General features: G+C 37.0%; 1 protein-coding gene across 3 annotated transcripts; it reads left to right on the forward strand.

The window, feature by feature from the left end:
* The first annotated feature begins 5,917 nt into the window (after nucleotides 1–5,917).
* On the forward strand, nucleotides 5,918–21,663 carry LOC135211077 (uncharacterized). Of its 3 annotated transcripts, none has more exons than XM_064244135.1 (4): nucleotides 5,918–5,985; nucleotides 9,402–9,518; nucleotides 17,091–17,165; nucleotides 20,904–21,663. In XM_064244135.1, the coding sequence occupies exons 1-4, from the start codon at nucleotides 5,954–5,956 to the stop codon at nucleotides 21,193–21,195; spliced, it is 516 nt and encodes a 171-aa protein (XP_064100205.1). In that variant the 5' UTR covers nucleotides 5,918–5,953; the 3' UTR covers nucleotides 21,196–21,663. The 3 variants fall into 3 exon arrangements, with proteins under 3 accessions (XP_064100205.1, XP_064100206.1, XP_064100207.1); XM_064244136.1 differs by lacking the exon at nucleotides 5,918–5,985 and adding an exon at nucleotides 8,210–9,049; XM_064244137.1 differs by lacking the exon at nucleotides 5,918–5,985 and adding an exon at nucleotides 8,212–9,274.
* The last annotated feature ends 3,003 nt before the right edge of the window (nucleotides 21,664–24,666 follow it).

Here is a 24,666-nt window from a genome sequence, read left to right on the forward strand (position 1 = left end):
CCCCCCCCCCCCCCCCCCCCCCCCCCCCCCCCCCCCCCCCTCCCCCCCCCCCCCCCCCCCGATCCACTAGTGAGCGTAATAGATGATTTGCATAACTTGACTGACTTAATGTCTAGGTCACAGTCTAATTTTCAGCAGATTGAAATAAAATTGAAAATTTCATGTTTTGAACTACATTCTAAAAGCATAATAACATAATCAGTAAATCCAAATTCCATCAATTACTGCTATTTTTGCTTTGCCTTCTTAGACTTTTGCTTTGCTGATACTTCATTCGGGTTGTGTGGAGTATTTGTAGTAACCTCAAATTAAGCAAACTCTTTTTCCAGGTTTTTATTTGACATTTTGCGGTAATTCAGAAACAGATGATAATGATCAGCAAAAATTTCAATCTAGGCGACGCCCTAAATTTAGGTACTTCTCTGTATGTCTCTAATTAAATCACTGAAAGTACTCCGAACAGGTCATTGGACACTCAATCAATCTAAACCTTGAAAAATCTCAAAAGAGGTTCGCTAACATTTGATTAATTTTTTTGCAGAAACAAATACAGCAAAATAATTGAGGATACCCACGTTCATATGTAATCAGTCGAGACTGTTAAAGTCAAATATTTGGCCAAAGGAATAAACTGAAAAGTGTATATCAGGGGAATAAGAGCTAAGAAGCAACTGAGGAATCATTGGGTTTTGATTGCAAATACTTGTTGAAATGTAGCCTGTTGTGATTTTAAGTATTATGGGTATTTTGAATTTGACATACCCACGAGTCTTATTCGACAGCATAAGTTGCTACTCGTTTTGGCCCTAGCATAATAATTTATCACAAAAGAATTATATCTTTTCACACAAGATATAACTTATTAGTTGTCCTCTAATATAATTAATAACTAAGAATCCTTCTTCTTTCAATATCTGAGAATTACTAGCATATTTCATGTAGTTACGCTGCCGAGCTTCTCAAAATATATCGATTATTATGACGTCAGTCTCATGCGCTCTGTCTATTTTGGTGAACACTCACTCCAACTGTTTCATTTACATAAGTCCGATTTTTGTGGGAACGACGTTTCCTTCAAGTTTTCTGTTGTGTCGCTTATGTAATCTAATATATGTATATGGTGTCACACAAAGCATTTCCAATATTCATTATACCAAACTCTGGTAGACGTGTTATCCTAAGTTCTTTATGCAAAATTCATTCAATTTACAATGATCTATTAAAACAGAAGGGTGAAATACAAGCCTCTATTTTAGGGAACGCTTGCATAACAGGAATCATACATTACATAATAAGGTCAGTTTCTTCTTCTACAAAATGCTGATATAGTAAGAATCTTATCTAATTATATAACATGAGATTTCCATTATACAGGTTTTCGCTAAAATAGAGGCTTGTACGGCAATTCACCATTCTGCTTAATAGATCATCGTAAAATGAATTATTTTGCATAAAAACCTTGTGATTTCCTTTCCACCGGAGTTTGGTATAATGAATATTGGAAATGATTTGTGTGGCACATTGTATGCTAGATAACACAAGCTATTCAGTTGAAAGTTTAAAGGCAAATTCATTACCTCAAAAAAAGACTTGCATAGACGGTTACGTATCAAAATGGGACTTATATGAAAGGAACAGTTGGCGTTGCTTAGTGTTCAGCAAAATAAACATGGAGCGTGAGACTGGTATTCGTATGATCTATGGATTTTTAGGAGCTCGGTAACATATAGTCAGTACATACACTAGTGATCATTAAATATTTAAAGGAAAATAATTTTCCGGCTTACTAATTACGTACGAGGACAACTGCCAAGGAAGAAAATAGAAAACTGGAAAAACGAAATGACTGAAGCAACGACGTTTCTGCTCTTGAGGCTGTTCCGTTTGAGTGTCAAAAAACTATAGAAAATTGCTGAAGTTTTTCTGCATTGAAAAGTGCTGAAGTTTTAAGAAACATCAACAGAATCGCAAGAAAAACATTTCATCAGCCTTGATATCTTTAATCATAGTAGATGTCATTGAAATCTGACTGAAAAAATAGGACACAGTAACCAAGATTTTTTTTTTTTTGTAGATCGTGCTAAAACAATACCAATTTAGTGGAAGACCTTCGTTTCACCGGTAGGGCGAATTGAAGAATGGAGCTGGGAGCCTTGACTTCGTTAGCAACGGTAGTATTTTGGGATGCAGCTATTTCTACTTTTCTCATTTTTTGCAGACTTTTCTCCTTTAGTTCGCCTTTAGTGCTATTCGTTCCTCATTTGCTGTATTCCTCAGTGAATTACTATTACCTTTATCTTTCATTCATCTATGTAAATTCTATCCGTATTTGATCATTTTTTTTTATTTTATTTGCCTCTGAAGTCACTCCACTAGAGGAGTGACTCTATAGGAATATTGAAATAATATTCATGCCCATATATATGTGTGTGCATGATATATATAAATAATATATACTATATATATATATATATATATATATATATATATATATGCAGATATATATATATCATACAATATATTATATATATATATTATATATATATATATAGGTATATATATTATGTATATATATATATATATATATATATATATATATATATATATATATATATATATATGATTTAATTAATATATATATATATATATATATATATTATATATATATAATATATATATATATATATATAACCCAAACATAAAAATATATACGCGTATCTTAATACCATCCTCTGTCGTTTTGCAGACTTCATCCTTAAGTGCCACAGCACAGTGAAATCTTTCCATAACTCACAGGAAACGAAAAACGAGTTTACATGTATCAGTGTTGCCTTAGTTGTTTATTGCCCTCTAACCCTCAAGCGCAGGGTATAGTATTTTTTTTATCTATTTGGGAAGCTAGTCTTTCAAAGTTACTTTAGTGGATAGATCCTGAATAGTCAGTATTTACCTAGGTGAAGTTCAATACGATCCAAGGAAAACAGAAAAAGAAGATAGAGAATATAAAAGAAAAATGCAAAAACGTTACCAAACATTTTTCAGAGAAAATAAAAGAAAAATGCAAAAAAACGTTGCCGAACATTTTTTCAGATAAAATAAAAGAAAAATGAAAAAAAACGTTACCGAACTTTTTTTTCAAATAAAATAAAAGAAAAATGCAAAGAACGTTACCGAAGCTTTGTTTCAGGGTAAATTAAAGAAAAATGCAAAAACGCTACCAAAATTTTTTTCAGAGAAAATAAAAGAAAAATGCTAAAACGTTACCAATTTTTTTTTCAGCGAAAATAAAAGAAAAATGCAAAGAACGTTACCGAAACTTTTTTTTCAGAGTAAATAAAAGAAAAATGAAAAAACGTTACTGAACTTTTTTTTCATAGTAAATTAAAGAAAAATGCAAAAACGTTACCGAAACTTTTTTTTAGAGTAAATAAAAGCAAAATGCAAAAACGTTACCGAACTTTTTTTCAGAGAAAATAAAAGAAAAATGCAAAAACGTTACCAATTTTTTTTTTCAGAGAAAATAAAAGAAAAATGCAAAAAACGTTACCGAACGTTCCTTCTCTTTCTTCTTGAAAGAAGGTTCTGGTTCACGTCATTGATTCAAGTTGCGCACGGATGATCATTACTTCCACGTTTAGTCTTTTTTTTTTTTCTGTTCACAAACTCGTAAGAAATAAAATCCCTTGACATTTCTCGCTACAATGAAACCTAATGGGGACCATACATACGTAGATACGTTTCGTGCTACAGAGTCATTCAGCAACGTGAAGACAGCTTTGCCATTGCCACAACGAATGAATGGAATTATAAAACGAATGGCCCTTCTCTCTTTCATTTCCATATACATATATATATATATAGTATATATATATATATATATATATATATATATATATATATATATATATATATAATATGTGTGTGTGTGTGTGAGGTTTTAGTCCACAGGGGGAAAGAAGAGCTGATAAATTCCTTTCAGCTTCAACAGTTTCGGCCTCTACTGGCCCTTATCGAGAGCTGTTTATTAATTCAATAAACTGCTCTCGATAAGGGCCAGTGTAGGCCGAAGCTGTTGAGCTAAAAAGAATTTCAGCTTTACTTTTCCCCCGTGGACAACCTCATATATATATATATATATATATATATATATATATATATATATATATATATATATATATATATATATATATATTAACCCATTTCTTCTAACAGAGTACGTCTCCTAAGACATGTACACTTCAATTGCTGATTCAGTTTGAAACCCTTATGCAGAAAACGCCGACACTACTAACTGCTTAGTACACTTATGCAGAGAGCACATGTGAGATATGGTGCTGAAAATATTATTAGATGACTGACCAGGTTATGTAAGGTACGTCTGGACTAGGGAAAAGTTACAGAGAATTGGGCAAGAAGAATAATTATTGTGAAAAGAATATGAGTTTTTTGGATTACAGGCAGAAAACATTACTAGGCATACGCAGGGTGATATATCGTAGGCTGTAGTTTGTAAAGGGTTGATAATAAAAAAAAAAAAAAAAGCAGCGAGGGTCTGGGCAAGGACAGGCTTTGCGGATCAAATGGTTATTATGGAACAGTTTTGTATTAATTTTGCGAGTGAGAGTAAAAGGCCTTTTCTAGCGCAGTGGTTCTTAACCTCTTTATTACCACGCCCCCTCTAAGAGTTGGTTCTTCCCTCCACGAACCGCCACCCTTTCCCCCTCCCCCCTTACATCTAAGCGTAAAGGAAAGAAAAAAAGAAAGCGAAGGGGTTTCGAGGGATAGGGAGGGAGGTGAAACTAGCGTTATGAGGCGATACGTTTCCATTTTTTCATAAACCTCTGAATATTAGTTCCTCACTCTTGTTCAGAGAATAACGAATATAATCTGAGAATTTTCCATTTTTCCCTAGGCCTCGCGCCTTCCCTGGAAATTGCTGACGGCCCCCTAACGGGGGCGTAACCCCCAGGTTAAGAAGCACAGAAGCACTGTTCTAGCGTATATGATCCTAAAAAGGGCTTGTAACAGAAACTGGCAGAGTGTAACATGGTAAGTGCTGATGATATAAGATTAAGAATGTAATTAGTTGAGTGATGAATAAATAATAATCTTTATGATGAAAGCGAAGGATGTGTTAGGAAATGTGGTTAGGAGTAGGCCGATTTGATATCAAATTGCCCCTGAGACTTTCTCTTCAGTCTCTACAGCTGTTTAAAGTGTTTGTGAATGGAGCTGATATGAAGAGTCAGAGAAATGATGAGGCACACTCAGCAAAGAAGGCAGAAAGGTGTATGCAAAAGACCTGGAAGAGGCCGAGGGTGTTTGGGAAACTGTTGTTGATTGTTGAGCAAACTCTCTTTTAAGGGAGTAAAGTAGTACAGTGGATGTTCAATGCGAATGTTGAAGCTGCAGGATTGAATTGCTAGTGTAGTTGTGTTAGCTTATTGAGGTGGAAAATTTTGTTTGCGTGGATAAGGATTATCGTTAATTTCTCAATATTTTCTATAACTTACTCCTTGGAAATACGTAATTTTAGAAATTTTTCATGTAATGAAAACCACGATGTTGAATTTCTATAAAAAGCAAACTAAGTAAAAGGCAACGAGTTACTGACGCTCAGATTTCAACACCTGTGTTATACATTACAGCTGTCGCACCTCGGGTGTCAGCTGTATGATAACTTCAAAACGCTTCTACAAAAGCACATAGGCCTTGTATGAAATAAGATACCTGGAATTGAGTTTTGTGCGGAAGTAAAGAGAAGAGTGAATAATTCACGATCCAAAAGAAGTCTTTCTGCGGAAACGGATATATATAGAAAATTCGTCTTTGTGTTGCTGAAAATTTTTTATACACCGTAAGCGAGAAAAAAAATGGTATGAAACCCCCTTGCTGTCGAAATCAGTTGTAGATTAAATAGCACAGGAGGCAGTTATAATTTGATACAGTTGAAATGTGCATCAACCAAATATCTTCCTCATTAAGGTGCGAAGATCAACAGTGATAGGAGAAAGTAATGAGGTTTATTGGAGATATAGTGTGCTTATGATTTGAGGAAGAGTATCTACTGAAGACCGTGCTTTTACAGTGAATTTGAACTGAATATGTACAATTTATTACATGAAGTTACGCTGAATATGTATACAAGTGGAATACTATGCGACGGTAACGTAAATAAGATTTCTTGAAAATGGCTCGCATCTTACATTACCGCTGAATTTGCAGTGCCTTTACCGAAGTTAGCAGAGCCATTAATAGACTTTCATGACTGACAATGCGGTGGAGTGTTCAGCAGTGAGGCCGGTTCCATGCTTGCACTCCCGTCAGGAGTACCACATACAGTGTGTATTGCGTGGCACACAGTAGATAGTATTAAACGTGATTGCAGAGACCCTTCGGCTCCAGCTGAACTGCCTTCTACTTTTCACACGTTCCTCTCTGTCTCTTCTTACCTGGCTGTCCAAGCTCTTTAACTTCACTGTTTCCCAGTTGTTAATTCTAATATAAAAACAAATCCCTCGGGCAATATAATAAGGAGCTAGACGTGTAACTTTACAATAAAAGCTGCTCCAACTAAGATCCTTCGCAATCTTAAAAAGTCTAAGTTGCTATCCTCTCCTTGCATCATCTGCTTCCCAGTGTTCACTCTCTCTTTTACCACACGTATCTCAAAGTGTATGCTGGCCTTCTTCATAAACCATTTATCAGGCATTTACATTCTCTCATCTCAAAGCGTATGCTGGCCTTCTTGGTAGAGCATTTCTCATGCACTGACATTCTCTCATCTCAAAGCGTATGCTGGCCTTCTTGGTAGAGCATTTCTCATGCACTGACATTTCTTCGCTCATCATCTCAAAGTGGTGCTGGCCCTTTCTTGGTAAAGCTTTCTCATGCACTGACATTCTCTTATCTCCAAAGTGGTTTATGCTGGGCCTTCTTGGTAGAGCATTTCTCATGCACTGACATTCTCTCATCTCAAAGCGTATGCTGGCCTTCTTGGTAGAGCATTTCTCATGCACTGACATTCTCTCATCTCAAAGTGTATGCTGGCCTTCTTGGTAGAGCATTTCTCATGCACTGACATTCTCTTATCTCAAAGTGTATGCTGGCCTTCTTGGTAGAGCATTTCTCATGCACTGACATTCTCTTATCTCAAATGGGTTATGCTGGCTTTCCTTGGTTAGAGCATTTCTTAAATTGCACTTGACATCTCTTATCTCCAAAGCTTTATTGGCTGGCCTATTGGTAAAGCATTTCCTCATCGCTTGACATTTCTCTCATCTCAAAAGCTTATTGCTGGCCTACTTAGTAAAGCATTTCTCATGCGCGACATTTCTCTCAATCTCAAAGCTTATGGCTGGCCCTACTTAGTAAAGATTTTCTCCATGCGCGGACATTTCTCTCCATTCTCAAAGCTTGCTGGCCTTCCTTGTTAGAGCATTTCTCATTGCATTAACTTCTCTTCATCTCAAAAGCTTATGCTGGCCTTTTGTTAGAACAATTTCTCATGGCATATTAACATTCTCTTCATCTCAAAAGCTTAGCTGGCCTCCTTGGTTAGAGCCATTGTCTTCGGCATTAAAAACATTTCTCATCATCTCAAGCCGTATGCTGGCCTTCTTGTTATTTAGCATTTCTCATGCATTAACATTCTCTCATCTCAAAGCGTATGCTGGCCTTCTTGTTAGAGCATTTCTCATGCATTAACATTCTCTCATCTCAAAGCTTATGCTGGCCTTCTTGTTAGAGCATTTCTCATGCATTAACATTCTCTCATCTCAAAGCTTATGCTGGCCTTTCTTGGTTAGAGCCATTTCTTCATGCATTAACATTCTCTCATCTCAAAGCGTATGCTGGCCTTCTTGGTAGAGCATTTCTCATGCACTGACATTCTCTCATCTCAAAGCGTATGCTGGCCTTCTTGGTAGAGCATTTCTTAGGCATTAACATTCTCTCATCTCAAAGCGTATGCTGGCCTACTTCGTAGAGAGTTTCTCAGGCATTGACATTCTCTCCTCTAGCCAACTTCCAACCGTAGCGTATTAATCCTTTTTCGGTATCTGGTCATTCTTTTCACATTTGAATCGATGATCTTCCTTTCCCTTCAGTTTCCCTATCGATTACTTTCATTAATTGGATTTAAGACCCTTGCTTATGTGGTTTTACTTCCCTAAAAGAAGTTTGATGCAATATTAATTGAAATTTGTTTGAGTTCAAACGGAGAGGTAAAGTTGAAATGTAAATTCGAAATATTTTCTATGAAGCATCATAGAGCTTGACTTCTGCTTACATACTTTTACCATTCTGTCTGTCCGCCTGTCTGTTCCTCTCTTTCTCTTTCTCCTACCCACCATCTCCCTCTCAATATCTCTATCACACACACATTCACATACAAAACACGCGCCTACGCACACCCATATAGTCTTTCTCGGAGAGAGCCAGGCAGAAAAATGTTGCCTCTGACTTCAGTGCTTCTGTTTCCACCCATCTGACCTTAAGCGTTGCCAGAAATGAGTTATGATCGGTACCTAGAAGTACAGTACGTATGCATACACAACCCCGAGTGAGGTTTAAGAACAGGAAGTCAAGAGATACGATGACAGGCATGAGAGCGGAGGCATAATGTTCCATTTATCAAGTGCATCGTAGGCCTCTTTTTTTACGTGGTGCGGAAAGATGAAGCAGGGGAGAAAGGCTTGTCCACGATAATAAAAATGTAGAAGAGGAAGACGGACGAAGGGAACAGAAAGTAAACGTCGAGTTAGGAATAAGACAAGCGATAGCAAAAAACGTAGCGGTGGGAGAGCTCCGGTGGGTGAGGCAACTCCGGTCGTTGGGTCACTTATGCGTCCGTTGGTTAGTTTCTCCTCCTGCTCTCGCAACACACCTGTAAGACTGGCAGAGCAGCAGTGATAACCCAGTCTCTGGTGGTGTTGCTGCTCGCAGCCTACTCAAGACAACTGCTGCACTCTTCCAAACCGAGACTTGACCCTGCATTGTGTCTTGTACTGCATTACGAGTGTAACGACCTTCACATGACAAGAATGAGGTTCGCCAAGCAGCGGTAGATTTGGGCTTAGAAAGACACTCATTCTTTGGATGAGGTGGCGGGAACACAAGAACAAAGCATGGTTTTAGAGAGGAAGTTATTGTCGACATGAACTGTAAAAGGCGAAAACAGGACAGCATGGCTTCTCGGGTGTCGGGTTAATCAAGACTAACGTAATCTGGAGAAAACACTGAAAATTCGACAACCTGGTTATGGGATGTACACGTAAGTGTAGGTGTTGGGTAAAAGAAAGAATAACAAACTCTGGAACTTATTTAGTGCTTGGAGGACTGTCATTCGAAGACTTTTTTTTTCACTGTTACACTTCAACAGCGCTAACTTCTCTTTTTAGGTTCACAAAGACTTTGTTTCGGAAAATATCATACGTGATGTTGTACCTTCCACCGCCGGTGTTCAAATTCCTTCTTTGGAGTTCACGGACTCTCAAGTACGTCCACGCCTCTGACAAGTAAGTGGAGCGCAGTGAAAGTGTTCTGACCTATTACTTAAGGTGGCCAGGTTACTGTCTGTCTACCTTATCTAGCAGCAAATTTCTTATTTAGCTTATCTCGCCGAGGAGGAATCAATAGTAGCCAGGTTTATCTATTAACATATGTGTAAAGTTTATTTAACATATATTGTCGAGCAAAACAAATTGTAGACGCTACTACGTTTTGACTTAAGCGTTTTAAAATTCCCGGTTAACTGCTTCTTACTTTTCCCATCTCGTGTAGGTGACAGTCACATTCCTTCCAGTTTTTCATGTATCAATCATTTTCTTATTTTTCATATTACGCCGAAGAAAAAAACAGGAAACTTTAGTGAAATTATATATATATATATATATATATATATATATATATATATATATATATATATATATATATGTATATATACAACTGTAGGCGCTGCTACGTTTTGTCCTAAGCTTTTTAGAATTCCTAAGATATTATTTTCCTAGTTAAGGCTTCTGATTCTGTTTTCATTTCATCCTGTGTAACTTACATATTCCTTTGAGTTTTTCATAGACATAAGCCTAAACATAAGCATAAACATAATTCTTAAGATATTCATGTTTTACATCACGCTTCGGAGCCCTCAATTATACTTCGTCCTTTCACTCATTTAATCGTCATGTATAGGTAAAGAAACAAAGCAGTTGCTGCTTGCGCAAGTTATTCGACGAAATGCCGAATACGAGCTGAGCTGACGCGACTCAAGTGTTTATTACATCTTTATTTTCTTTTGATGTGTTTGTGTATGTTATTTGTCGATAATATTTTGTACGTTATTATGGTTTCGTTTCGTCGTTCTCTTATGCGTTCATGGTAAACCTTATGATAATCGCATAAGAGAACAAAGAAGTATTAAATGAACCCAATCATTTCTAGTTCTCAGGTACACATAGAACTCGAGAGCACTGGCAGGGGAATATACTCAGAAAATGAGTAGAAAATAAGAATTACAAAGCACCTGAAGGAAGGAAGGAAGGTTTCCCACTGAGTCTTATGAGAAACTATAAAATGCAGCTGCTCAAGCAGTCATGAAAGAGTATTGCAGTGTTGATTACAGGTTAAAGGAATGTTGGATTTCGTGAGATTTCTGTAAATGGTGGCACCGTCCTTATGATAACACAGGAGCCTAACAGTGATATACTTGTAATAGATTTAGATGAAGAATCAGAAGTAACAAACATATTACAATTACACTATCTGTGACTTGCGCCGTCTAGTACTGGGTGGGATGTTGGGGATGTATCGTCTGTCTGTTGTCACGACTGAAGTCAAAAGATGAAAGATGATCTTTCTAAAGTTAGCGGTTTAGTGACATTCTTTATAAACTAATGAGGAATATGCCCAAAACCGTTGGCAGTTACTAACGTTTTGCTTGAGTGCGTAGAAATTGAGTGTAGGAAACATAATGAGATTATTTTCAAGAAGATCCCATGGTTAGTTTTTAAGATATGGCGGCCCGCTATTTTCAGGGAAGGTCTCGGTACTCCCTTTCGGTACTCTTCTACAATATGGCAATATGCCACCTGGCTACTCGTCCTGTTGCAACCTCGATCACGCAGTACCCCGCTCTCCCGACTCTTCTCAAGTCTTTGGTATTAATAATAATTCTGATAGTTATGATACGTCACTGGATATCGATTCATTCAAGAAACCTATAAACAGTAATAAAAACGAAAAGCTGGGGCTCCTGGTGGAGTCAAGGAGGACGGACAGAGGGACCCAAAAACACACCGGCAGAAATGAAGTGAAATTGAACCGAAGATATTGAAACTAAAGTTACAGGTGCTATTTGAGAGAGAGAGAGAGAGAGAGAGAGAGAGAGAGAGAGAGAGACCCTTTACAATTTCCCACGTAGGAAACAAATACCCTTGGTAGAATGAAAGCTGTTACTTGGGATAACAGCAGTTAAGCTGTCCAAAAGAGATTGCAATACACCTTCGTCGTCATGTAAGGAAATGCCACAATTTTTGCATTAATGGGTGTGCTGACAGTGTAGTTAAAACAGGAGGATTAGGTGTATATGTCGAAACTTCTGGATTGTCTACATCAAAAAAAATTTTTTGGGTGGTAACACATGTTCACTTTCAGTCATTTCAACAGGTGTTTGCTAATCTGAACTATATCGGAAGGTGCGGTAGAACAGGACATTCAACATCAAAGGTTGTTTATTCACACACACATATAATATATATATATATATATATATATATATATATATATATATATATATATACGTACATGTAACCTAGTTTAATGTATGCTTGAAAGAAGACAGCTTTTGACTACATTATGGTCAATGGCAATGCATTTCGGAAGAATTTGGCCCATATTTCTTTCAGTCATGTACATATCTTGCAGGGTATGTATATGTATATTTAGTATATATATATATATATATATATATATATATATATATATATACACACACACATATATATATATATATGTGTGTATATATATATATATATATATATATATATATATATATAGATAGTATATATATACATATACATATGAACACCCTGCAAGATATGTACATGACTGAAAGAAATATGGGCCAAATTTTCCGAAATGCATTGGCATTGACCATAATGTAGTCAAAGGCTGTCTTCTTTCAAGCATACATTAAACTAGGTTATACTTAGGAGTGCTCAATTACGAGAATACGTGCAAGTGTCGACGTACTGATGGTGAGCTTTCTGTGCAGGTGTTTGAAGCAGCTGGTGCCGCAGAAGTGTTATTCACACGGTTCCATCCCTGATGTAAAGGGACTAAGATAAACTGCGATATATTTAATAAAGATTATTTAATTAAATATACTTTTGAGCTCCGAAAGGACGCGAAAGGAACCAGTGAAGTGCTAATAAGTTTCCTGAACAGGCTTGGGTTCACTTTCTCGTGAATAATCCACAAATTATATATAATAATTTATATATATATATATATATATATATATATATATATACATATATATATATATATATATATATATATAATATATATATACACACACAAACCGGTTTCATCATATGAAGTTATCTTCAAATATCCTATAGAGGAGCCTTCGGCGCAGCACATTAGGATCGTACGTAAAGTAAAGCCTTTTCTCCAGTAACCCTGTGCTTTGTGCGTCTTCATGGGCATCAAATGATATAAAAGCCATTTTCGTATCTGAGATTAATGTTGCCTCAAGTGTAATCAAAAGTCTTCCACAAACCTTTGAAAGTTTGGTCACCTATTCTAAACATTTTGTAAAGATTACTTTGTATGTGTAAACTTCATACTTATATGGTTACTATTTAACGTCGTCTTTTCTGGTCCAGTTTTCTGTACAATGTTTCAAACCATGTTCTTATACATAATAATTTTTCTAAATAATCCTTCTGTCACTTCCTAATTTTGTTTCCTTTGACTTTTGGTTTTGCTGAAAATATCTTGCAAAGCTCCTTGTACAGTTTCATCACTTGGCTTACACAGTGAATGTATTTAATACCCAATCATTTCATACGCCAAATATTTCAAATAATGAATTCATTGTTGAGTAGCTAACTATTTTATCACAAGTCTGGCTCTTATATATATATATATATATAATATATATATATATATATATATATATATATATATACCATGAATACTTATCACATCACCGTGATTCATATAAATCATTCGAGCTACAAATGTCCTTTAATATCTAATTCGCTCTACCTCGGAATTGATATATTTTCATATATGTACCGAAGGGGAATTTTTAGTCGATAATAATTTCGTCCCCCCATGGGATCGAATCACCGTCATAAATTCCCTTGGTTCCATTCGTTTCTTTTCACGCATCCGCATGTAAATGATAATGGAACTGCACCCACTCATGACAAATGATTCCTCGCTTTTTGTGTAAATCCTACAATAGCAGATTCACATCACCGGTGCATCTGATGTCTAGGCCAGTCCCTAACGACGCTCCTGAATGGCTGTTGATAAGCCAATCACGGGGCAGGAAACTCTCAGTCTCTCTCAAGAATTCACATAGGCAGGATGTATGCTCCACCTCTCCTGAAGGATACGTCTTTCAAAAACATCCCTCAGGAGAGTTGGAACATATATCCTGCCTATATGAACTCTCGAGAGAGATTGGGAGTTTCCAGCACTGTCATTGGCCTATCAACAGCCAATCAGGAGCGTCGTATGGTACTGGCCTAGACATCAAATGCACGGCTGATGTAAATCTACTATAGTCCTATATAGTCAAAAGTAAAATGTTTGTTTTTTCACGTTAAATTCCTATAGGAAATAATACAGACTGCACAATTAAAGGCCCTCCTTCACAGCTTAACTGAAGTAAACGTATCTGAGTTAGATGAGATGTCAGGACTTTGTAGTATCATTGCTATAGGTGAGAACTGGCTGATGTTATTCATAGGATTCTACGAGATATTTTGAGGGTCCACATGTAGAAGGTAGAATGTGGGAGGAGAGGACAGAATATTAGAAACATTTGCATTTCACGTTGTGAAGTATTAAGCCATACAAAAGTTGTTTTCCATTTAAAGACTTTTCCCCGTCATTATTGTAAAAATAAGAGAATCTCGGTAGCTCTCATAGGAATGTCTGTTTAGCAGTTCATGATTCGTGTCATCCATTTATTACGAACGAAGCGAAGCCTTACTGGAAACCGGGTCATTTCTGACGGCCCGGCCCTAACGCTATTCAAATGCTAATATCTCCAAAAGTATTGAAGATAAAGGAAAATTCCTTTCGGCAGATTAAACCTTACATCTTTAAATTTCCCCCCAAATAAGATCTATTTTTAAAATTGCATAAAATCACATTAGCCCCTAACGCTATTCAAATGCTAATATCTCCAAAAGTATTGAAGATATAAGACAAATCTTTTCGGCGGATAAAACCTTACATCTTTCAATTTTATCCCATATAAGATTCATTTAAGACTATTTGAAATGCTATTACGATAATGATTATGTAGCAGAGAGTTCAAAGATACCTATACTCTGTTTTTTTTTTATCTGTCCATCCGCCTATGGTGTTTGCGCATGGCAACACTGCGTCCCGGGCTTTATATAACATCCTATTTCGAATATTAACGGTATAATTCGCATACAGTAAATTATTAAAACACTTTTCAGTTGCAAATGTACACCCAGATATCCTTTTATTTACCTAAAATGTGGACATACCGTAACTATTTAAGCACGGGACGCAGTGTTGCCATGCGCGACCACCACAGGCGGATGGACAGATGGAAAAAACAGTATAGTTAACTCTTTGATGGTTTAACTTGAAGCTTCGCGAGATATCGTCTTTAGGGCGTCCTATTGGTATATATATCTGTTATGCATTCAGGGCAGTCTGTCCTATATTTTCATGAGAATTATCTTAATTTCCATGAACAATTTACCAAAAGACACATTGACATACGACCTCGTGGTTAACGCATTAGCGTGGCAGAAGAGTTCCTTATGAATGTTATTAGTTTTGTATAATTAAGTCTAGAAGTTGACGTAATCTATTGCACATCTGTGGAAACAATCTAGAAACTTACAGGACGCAATATCCTCGTTAAAAGATCATCCTTTATGACGATGATAATAACTTTATTATTAGCTTAAGCTGTATGGTTTTATTAGGCGTCCTGAGGCTAAAGATGTCACATAGTCTTTGGGCTATTTTGTATGTGGAACTTATGATCTGGGAAATGGAGAACCCCAATGGGTTACACGACAGTATTATTTACGTATTATCATATTCATGTCAAATTGGAACACCTGTTGGCTTCGACCGGTGTCACTCTTGAGTACACCATTCGCTTGATCATTTCTTGGACTGGTTTTCTGCCCAGAGTCCCTTTTACATAGGATAAATCTTATTGAATCACTTGATAATACGCAACCTATTTTCTATGCCACACGTTAGCAGGGAGAAGTAGGGCTACTGATAAGGTTATCTTTCCCATCCTTATGATTATCGAGAGAAAATAATTTGTTTTACAGCCATGTTTGATATTACACTCAGAATTTGGACGACTGGGTCACAGACTTGTCCCCCATAAGGGGATATTGCCGTCAGTGCACCTCAACCGGGGCACTGAGGGCATTACTTAATGTTCTTTGCAGGGGCCCTTTTCGGCCCCTAGCTGCAACCTCTTTCATTCCTTTTACTGTACTTCTGTTCGTATTCTCTTTCTTCATTCGGTATCAACTCTCTCCTAACGAATGTTTCCTAATTCAGCTGCGAGTTTTTCTTCCTTTTAAACCTTTCAAACCATTCAACTCTTAATTTCCCTTTCAGCGTTGAATGACCACATCGGTCCCAGTGCTTGGCCTTTGACCCAAATTCTATATTCCATTCCATTCCACAGGCTAGTCTAGGAAGACACGTTATGGTCTCATCTTTTTGGTCAGTTCGAGAACATCACGGGAAGCTATTTTACGCCAGAAGTATCCGGTAAATTTTTCCACTCATTTTGACAAATACCGGCATTTTGAGAGGTTGCAATATTGTTATCATATAAGAATATCAGTGCTGCTTGTTTCTCGCCTTTCAGAAAATATTATTCCTTTCGTTGTTCATCTATGCTATGGTAATGGGTTAAGTGAAACAATTTCATTGTGGTAAATATTACTGAGCTAATAATGTTCTGCGAGGTATAAGTCAATGGCAAATATAAGATCATGGAAAGAGTGGTTACAAAATTACTCATTTAGCTTATAATCAACGGTGGAAGGAATTTTTACAATTGCTCAGAAATAGACAGATATCTCACACACACACAGACAAATTACGCTAGAGAGTGATCATATTTTACGTATATATGTATATATATTATACACACATGTATTTATATATATATATATATATATATATATATATTTTATATATATATACTACATACATATATATACACACACACACACACACATATATATTTATATATATATATATAATATATATGTATATATATATATATATATATATATATATATATATATACAACGTGATAACTCTTTCTTGCGTAATTTCTATTAAGAAAGTTCCGTTCATTGACACACAGACACACACACACACACACACACACACACATATATACATATATATATATATATATATATATATATATATATATATATATATAATAAGACGCTGGACAAACTGCTTAAGACTCTCCATGGAAATTTTGTGAACTATTCGTAAGCTTTTCTGAATTTGATGTCTGTGCATGCGCTCCTTAACAAGAGATTTTTCTTGAATATTTTTGCTATGAATGAAAGAAAGAAAAGAGGAAAACAGAAACACAAACTTCACTTACTTCGTATTTTTGTTTTTGTTTTTGCTCCTATTAATCTTGCTGTTAATACAGTAGAGGTCTGATTCCTAATTGCCTATTAGCCTCGAAATAATTGAGTGGCCAGTTATTCATCTGTATCTGTGTGTCTGTCTTCATATTGAAGTGTATCATTTTTAAAGTTAGTAACGAAATACTTGACATTCACAGGACTCCTTCTTTTCAGATTTCGTGTGCTTTTGATGTCGATCCTGATCTTCATGTGCATCTTACTCTTGTCGGTCCAGCGCGTTCCTGAGAAGTAAGGAAACAAATCAAGCTCGGAAACAATTCACGAGCATTTCTAGGGAGGGGTGCTTTTGTATCGTAATTCCTAAGAGTCTTTCGATGGCGTAATCTCTCTCTCTCTCTCTCTCTCTCTCTCTCTGTCTTTTCGTAAGTATGCAGTGTCATACAAGGACAAAGATACGTATCTTTCAATATAAATTCACGAGCATTTCTTGGGAAGAGTGCTCTTATATCATAATTCCTAAGAGTCTTTCGATGGCGTAATTCTCTCTCTCTCTCTCTCTCTCTTCTCTCTCTCTCTCTCTCTCTGTCTTTTCGTAAGTATACAGTGTCATACAAGGACAAAGGTACGTATCTTCCAATATAAATTCCCATACTTGTTTACCCTTCACGCAGGGTAAAGGAAGTGAGTCCCTCTGCCCACCTTCCCCTTTACAAAGTCTAATTTTAGACTTCGGAGTTGAAATTTAGAATTGACACATTTCATGACAAAGGTATGGAATTGTCTATTACATTCAAGTAGGATGTTTGGGACCATGTTTCATTCGCACATCGTACGTAAGCTTTAAAGCGCCTCAGTGGCGTGGTCGGTATGGTGCTGGCGTGCCACCTCGGTGGCCGCGAGTTCGTTTCTCGGACATTCCACTTAGGAGGCGAGGATGTGTATTTCTGGTGATAGAAGTTCACTCTCGACGTGGTTCGGAAGTCACGTAAAGCCGTTGGTCCCGTTGCTGAATAACCACTGGTTCCATGCAACGTAAAAAACACCATACAAACAAACAATACGTAAGCTTTAACAGTTTTGTTTCGAAATATATTGATGAAATAAATTGACCGTGTTTTGAAAAAAAAGTAGTATACTAGTTTTTCAGTGAAAATTCTCTTGAATCAGAGATTCCTAGTGCCTACAATATTTCTCTACAGTTCACGTGTTCCTGAAACATTTTGATACAATTTCCATCTGAGAGTAATATTGTATTCGCCGTGTATGATGCGGTATTTTAGAAATTATTCAAATACTTAACATTTTAATTTAGATGAAGAAACCAACTGTGCTGTTATAAACCCTGGACAATTTCCTTCCACGGGTACTAGTAGAAAAATGGCAGTCTTCGGCACTTTTTCCTTCAGGCGAACTATGCATCTAGCAACCCACTTGATTTCTCATCGTACTGCTCTTGTCTTTCAAGCACTTGGAAGCTGCAAAGGGCTTCTTAGTCTCCAGTCAGCCTGCTGTCCTGTTGGACCCGACCTATGGAAATCTCGGAGAGGATTGTTTTTTTTTTTTTTTTTTTTTTTTTTACCAGCGAAAGTATTTGTGAATGAAAGGTTTCAGCTCTAGCTACTGTTCGTGAGTGGTAAAGGGTTGAAGATTGCACAGCATTTTCTCCTTAAAATCACGTTATTTACACCACCACCCATTTATAAATGGTTGCAAAGTTTCCTTTGGTGTCAGTTGTGTTCATCATCTGTGCTATTGTCTGGGTATTGTTCTTACCGAGTGAGAGCTGTCAGATATCCTTTAAAAGCCCTTTGGAAATCCAGCTTCCTCGCTGTCTTGTTACTGTATAGCCCTGAGACGGCTGTTCTGCAAATTTTCCATTCCTGCTTACTGCCAAATAGCCTCTTCCGCCAGACTTGGCAATTCTCTTTGATTTCTTATTTGCGGGGAGAGAGAGAAAGGATAAGCGCGACCATTGATTCATCAGGAAACGTGGAGCCTCCCCTGAAGCTTTCTGCACTTCGTATGAATGTATCAGAAACGTAATGCACAAACAAGTAAAGATTATTTATTTGTAGAGACAGGTGAAATGGAATCGGGAAAATAATCTTAAGCCACTTTCTTATACTGAATGTTAGACTTAAATTACGAGATCCCCTCTTTTACACGGGTAAAGATTCCAGTGTTCTTGTGCTCTTGTTAAGAGAGAGAGAGGAGGGGGGGGGGGGTGAACAGACAGACAGAGGAATTATTATAAAGAATAAACAGGTCTCGTAACAGAAAAGCCATCAGCGCAAAGAAAGAGATTGAGATGATAGTAAAATTGGCCACATAACTCATGGAATTGACCTTTCACATTATGTGCTCAGGCAACAAGAATCAGTTGATCTCCTGTATCTGCCATCACCATTTTTCTAATGAGTAATTTTGGTTACCTTCTCTCAAAGACTCCGTAGGGTAGTGCCGTCAGTGTACCTCACCGGTTACACTGTAGACATTACTGAAGGTTCCTTGCAGTGTCCCTTCGGCCCCAAGCTGAAACCCCTTTTATTCCTTTAGCCGTACCTCCATTTACATCATCTTTCTTCCATCTTGCTCTCCACCCTTTCCTAACAATGATTTCACAGTGCAACTGCGAGGTTTTCCTCCTGTCATACCTTTCAAACCTACCTACTCTCAATTTACTTTCCAGCTCTGAATGAACTCATAGACTTACCTAATAATCTCTCATTCTCTCACGGAAAAACTGATATACGTAGATTTGTATTGCAAAACCATGCAGAAATAATACACGTCTAGAGATGACGGCTGTAATGAGCTGAGAGCTGGTTGACTCTTCCCTATCCGATTTCAATTGTGCCAATGATTTTGTCACAGCAAATAAAATTCGGGCCATCGCTACCAGAAAAATTAAGTCTTTTGGGCGTCACACTTTTTGATTAAGATAGATTTTATTTTTCCAACATCGATTTTGAGGCTGGTCCTTGGTCTTGATGTTAGCAAGAACATTAAAAGGCATCACTTGAGGAGTATGTGTTCACACCTGATGCTCCAGGTTAGCTTGAAAACGCAATAGTTGTCCTTCCTCACTGTCGCCTTTGTGAATGTATCAGAGTCCGAGGGGTGTCTTGTTCAGATTTTGCAATTTTTCCTTTAACCTGTTACGCGAGATTCCAGAGTCCGCCATATTCATTAACTATAATCTCTCAATCAGGAAGAGTGTATTTATGATATAACGGAGCCCATCTTCGAATGCCACAGTTATTTTCACTCAGAATGAATGAAATATTCAATAGGAAATAAAGTACAATATGACTTTTAAACATTCTGCATTTCCTCCTAGGTGCTGACCTGAAGTTACATGTAAACATATTAAATTTGGATTGAAAGAAATGTCAGATGAAGTAACACGTTTCCCTTTGTTTAGATCACGTCTCACTGTGTACACGGTCTCAACTCATATAATGCTGATGAGACCACATCTGCCATTGGCATTCGGTCTGAATTTGTTTTCTTCAGTTCAGAACTCATTAGGGCTTTATCCAGCTTGCATTAATTACTACTTGAGTTATATACTTTACTCTCTCTCAAGATTATTAGGTAAATCTTAGAAAAATCGTAAACGAAAAAGTGGCGAGATTATGCAGCTCGCATCATTATTCTCTAATCTCTTGTTTATCTTTCCTTCCCTCGTTGATTATTCAAGATACAACAATTTCTTTCTAAAACATTTGCTCTCTGTCAAGGGAGAGTAAAGGAAATACAATATGATTCCTACTATCTGTAATGAAACCTGTATCAAATTATTTAACAACTTGATCATTTTATTAGTCACATTCCATGAACAGTTTCCTATATTTTAAAATCAGTCTCAAGATTCTTAAACGACTTTTGAAAGTTCATACACGAAAAATAAGCAAGATGGTGCAGCTCGAATCACAATTCCCTAACCAATTTTCTTCCCTTCCTTCACTGCTTATCCAAGCTCCATCCAATTATCTCTAACGCTGTTGTTCCCTTTCCCTGCAGAATTCTCGGCATTCGGTCCCCCGAACGAGTCCTAGAAGTTTTCGAGGAGAGCCAGAATGCTTTGAACGACACCGCCGTGTCACCCGCAGTCCAGAACGGCTCGCACCTTCTTCAGAAGAGGCACATTCCGCACAAGTTCTGGGCGAGAGCCAGACCCCACAACAAATTCCGCAAGAAGAAGCGACTCCAAAGACTCAAGCAAGAGAACTTAGACGCTAACGAAAAGTTGTCTCATAAGGCCAACGCCATCAACGTTCGACATGACGTCATCAAATCGGGGAACATACGCTAACATCGAATTTCATGTACTTTGTGTGCCGAAATCGGGACGCTCCTTAGTGTTACGTAGCCACCTTGAATATCATAACTCATAGCACCACGAATGTTTACCGAGTCGTAATGACGTCGTTTAAAGAAAGTCGATAATTATAAAAAAAAAAAAAATATGTTCACCTTCGTTAAAGAGTTATTTTTGTAGCGGGACTGATATGCTTCCTAACACTTAGTTGTCTGTGATAGTGTGACAGGTAAAACTGCGAACGTAATCATGTACTGAAAGAGCAATGCATATAGTAGTGAAAGACGTGATTAAGAAATGCGGTAAAGATGTTTTAATGGTATGCATATAACACCAAAGTCTTTATAAAATCTACTATGCATGTTTGCCGGTGCATGTACGTAAATATATAATACTATACACTATATATCATGTAAATAAAGTAGTTATAATCGTAATAAAACTTCAGACGTATTTCCAGAACGTGTATTTATTCGTTTTTCTTGCACAAGAACCACTTAATCTTTCCTTTTTAAAAGTAGTCATTTACGATTCTTTTCAATTCACTTACGTATTTCCTAAAGAGAGTACAAAAGTAGTCGTACATACATACATACACACACACACACACATATATATATATATATATATATATATATATATATATATATATATATATCTATATATATATATATATTATATATATATAAACAAATTCTGTTAATGAACGTTTCTTCCTCAGACATGTTAATTGCTAACTCTTTTCGTCTTGGTTCATCTTTTGGCTCGAGTGCCTGTATGAGGTACACTTTGTAAACGTATAATCGCAAGTTCTTGTGTAGGATTTTGTGCACTGTCGAACGTGGTAGCTGTAAGCTCCTGGCAGCAGTATGGATGGACTTCGTGGGAAACTATCAAAGGCTTGTCTTACACGATCGATATTTTCCTCAAATGTTCTTGGTCGCCCACTCCTCCCTGTAACCAACACTGCCTCCATAAATGTCTTGTGCCATGCACGAATTGACGGACATCATGGTGGATTTCTTCCATACATAGTTCTGTAGTTTCGCTGTCTGCATATCCGATTTTGTTTCAATAAACCATGACACACGTTGGGCCTTTTCTTGAGAATTAGCCACTTTTTAGGGGTTCATTTAGCAGGGTACCTAAAATAGACGAATGCAATGTGATTAAAAAGTTTGATAACTGCTGAGTACATAAAATAAAGCTGATTAAGATATCTCATCAATGGCTTTTGTATATTTTTTAAATTGTAAAAGCACTTTATGGATACCCTCTATATATATATATAATATATATATATATATATATATATATATATATATATATATATGTATATATAATATATTTATATATTATATATATTTTATAATTTTTATATATTATATTATAATAACTTATACTATATATAATATTTATATAAAAATAATATATATTAATACACACACATATACATACAGGAAAGAAAGCTCCTCAATAAATCTTGCAAAGGAGAGGATACATTGTCAAGGAAAGCTCAGTAAATTTCCAATACTCAAATGTTATTAGTTGATGAGGTTTGCGGCACTTAATAACTTATGTTAATTACATTTTGCATAGCTTAAGGGATTTGTCTGTATTTTTGCTGGCTGGATCAACTAAGAGGCAGCTTCAGTTGCCCTACACCGAATTTCAACCATAAGCTTTGCTTTTAAACTTAGGCTGTGTCATATCCGTGTACCATGACTGTCAATAGTCTTGGGTATAAGTACATTTCCTTTTCTTGATCGCGTAGGTGTATCGTGTAGTGCAATGAAAGAACAATAGTTTTTGATAAATAATTAGACAAACTCGTTTGACTTCTCTAGTAAGTGGGATTTATCAAGAGGGAGCCGCCAGGCCACCCTTTGGAGGCGACCCCTTCTCATAGCAGGGTCCTGCCAGGCTATAGGAAGCATCCTCGGAGGAGACCCTCATCGTGGGGACTTGGACTAATGCATCCTCAACAAGGTATCCCTTGAGGAGGATCTCTAGCACTTTCCCCATGGAAATCTTCCTAGAGGGAGGCGGGGCACCTCTGACAGTGAATCCCTAAACTGGAGCCGCCTTCCAGGAAGGAAGCAGGGCTCCTGCTTCTTCTTCTCCTCAACTGAATCCTTAGTCTCGATCGCTTTTGTCAATGAGCCTTTTTGGAGTGTTTTTATTTTTCCGTATAAAAGAAAACCATTGAGATGGCTTCTTCTGTCCGCCTTCAGATCTTAAAAGCTACTGAGGCTAGAGGGCTGCAAATTGTTATGTTGATCATCCCCTCTCCAATCATTAAACATGCCAAATTGCAACCCTCTAGCCTCAGTAGTTTTGGTTTTATTTAAGGTTAAAGTTAACCATGATCGTGTGTCTGGCACCGCAACAACACAGGCCACCTCGGCCGGCTGAGAGTTTCATACAGCATTATACGCTGTCCTCCCTTCATCTATTCCACTGTGTTCTCAAGCCTTTCCCTCCTCTGGGTTCATGATCTGTCATGCAACACATCAGTCACTATCCCCTTTTCGGCGATACAACTGCGCTAAGGCTTTTCATAGTAAATGGCTCGAATTCATTTGATTGAGGGTTCTTTACGCATGAGTATAGTAAGGTGAGTCTATTAAAACATTAATCCAAAATGAAATGAAAGAGTTGTTAGAAAATTAATTTTATTCGTCTCCTTTTTTTCCCCCCTTTTCGTTCTTGGAAATCTGAGATTTGACGATATGTTTAGTCTTTATCATATTAATGCAAGGAGATCTCTAGCATTTGACAACCCTATTACTTTGATAGTTTCCTGTAAGGAAAGTAGTTCCTCGCTGGACGAGTCGATTACATGCTTGACCTCGGATCTCAGGGTCAGAGTTCGATTCCCTGCTCTGCCAGCAAGGAATCAGAGGAATTTATTTCTGGTGACAGAAATTCATTTCTCGTGTGGTGCGGATCCCACAATAAGCTGCTGTAGGTCCCGTTACTATAAGTAACCAGTTGGTTCCTCGCCACATAAAAGTATCTGATCCTTCGGGCCAACCTTAGGAGAGCTGTTAATCAGCTCAGTTGTCTGGTAAAACTAAGATATACTTAACATTGTAGAGAAGTGTCAAATCTAGTGAGCGCATCTGCAGTTTGATTGAAAAAACTTATAAAATCAAAGACTATAAAACTGCGTTCATATGTACTCTAGTTCTTCTTTGTCAGTCTGGACTAAAAAATTCTAAATTAGTAAATTGTGTTATTTTATTTCAGTCTCGTAATGTTTAATTCAAGTAGGCGCTACGCCGGATTATTTTTTAAACCTAATGATTTTCATTATTTTTATTGTGAATATAGTCTTATTATTATTTGTCTCTTGCCAACCTCTCAGTAACTCAACAATTGATGACCCCTTTGAAAAATAGATTGAAGAACCCTTTGAATTCAAAATACTGAAAGGCATAACAAAAGTAGACAGTTACCTAT

This window comes from Macrobrachium nipponense, chromosome 4 (assembly GCF_015104395.2).
Source record: "Macrobrachium nipponense isolate FS-2020 chromosome 4, ASM1510439v2, whole genome shotgun sequence".
Taxonomy (NCBI): Eukaryota; Metazoa; Arthropoda; class Malacostraca; order Decapoda; family Palaemonidae; genus Macrobrachium; species Macrobrachium nipponense.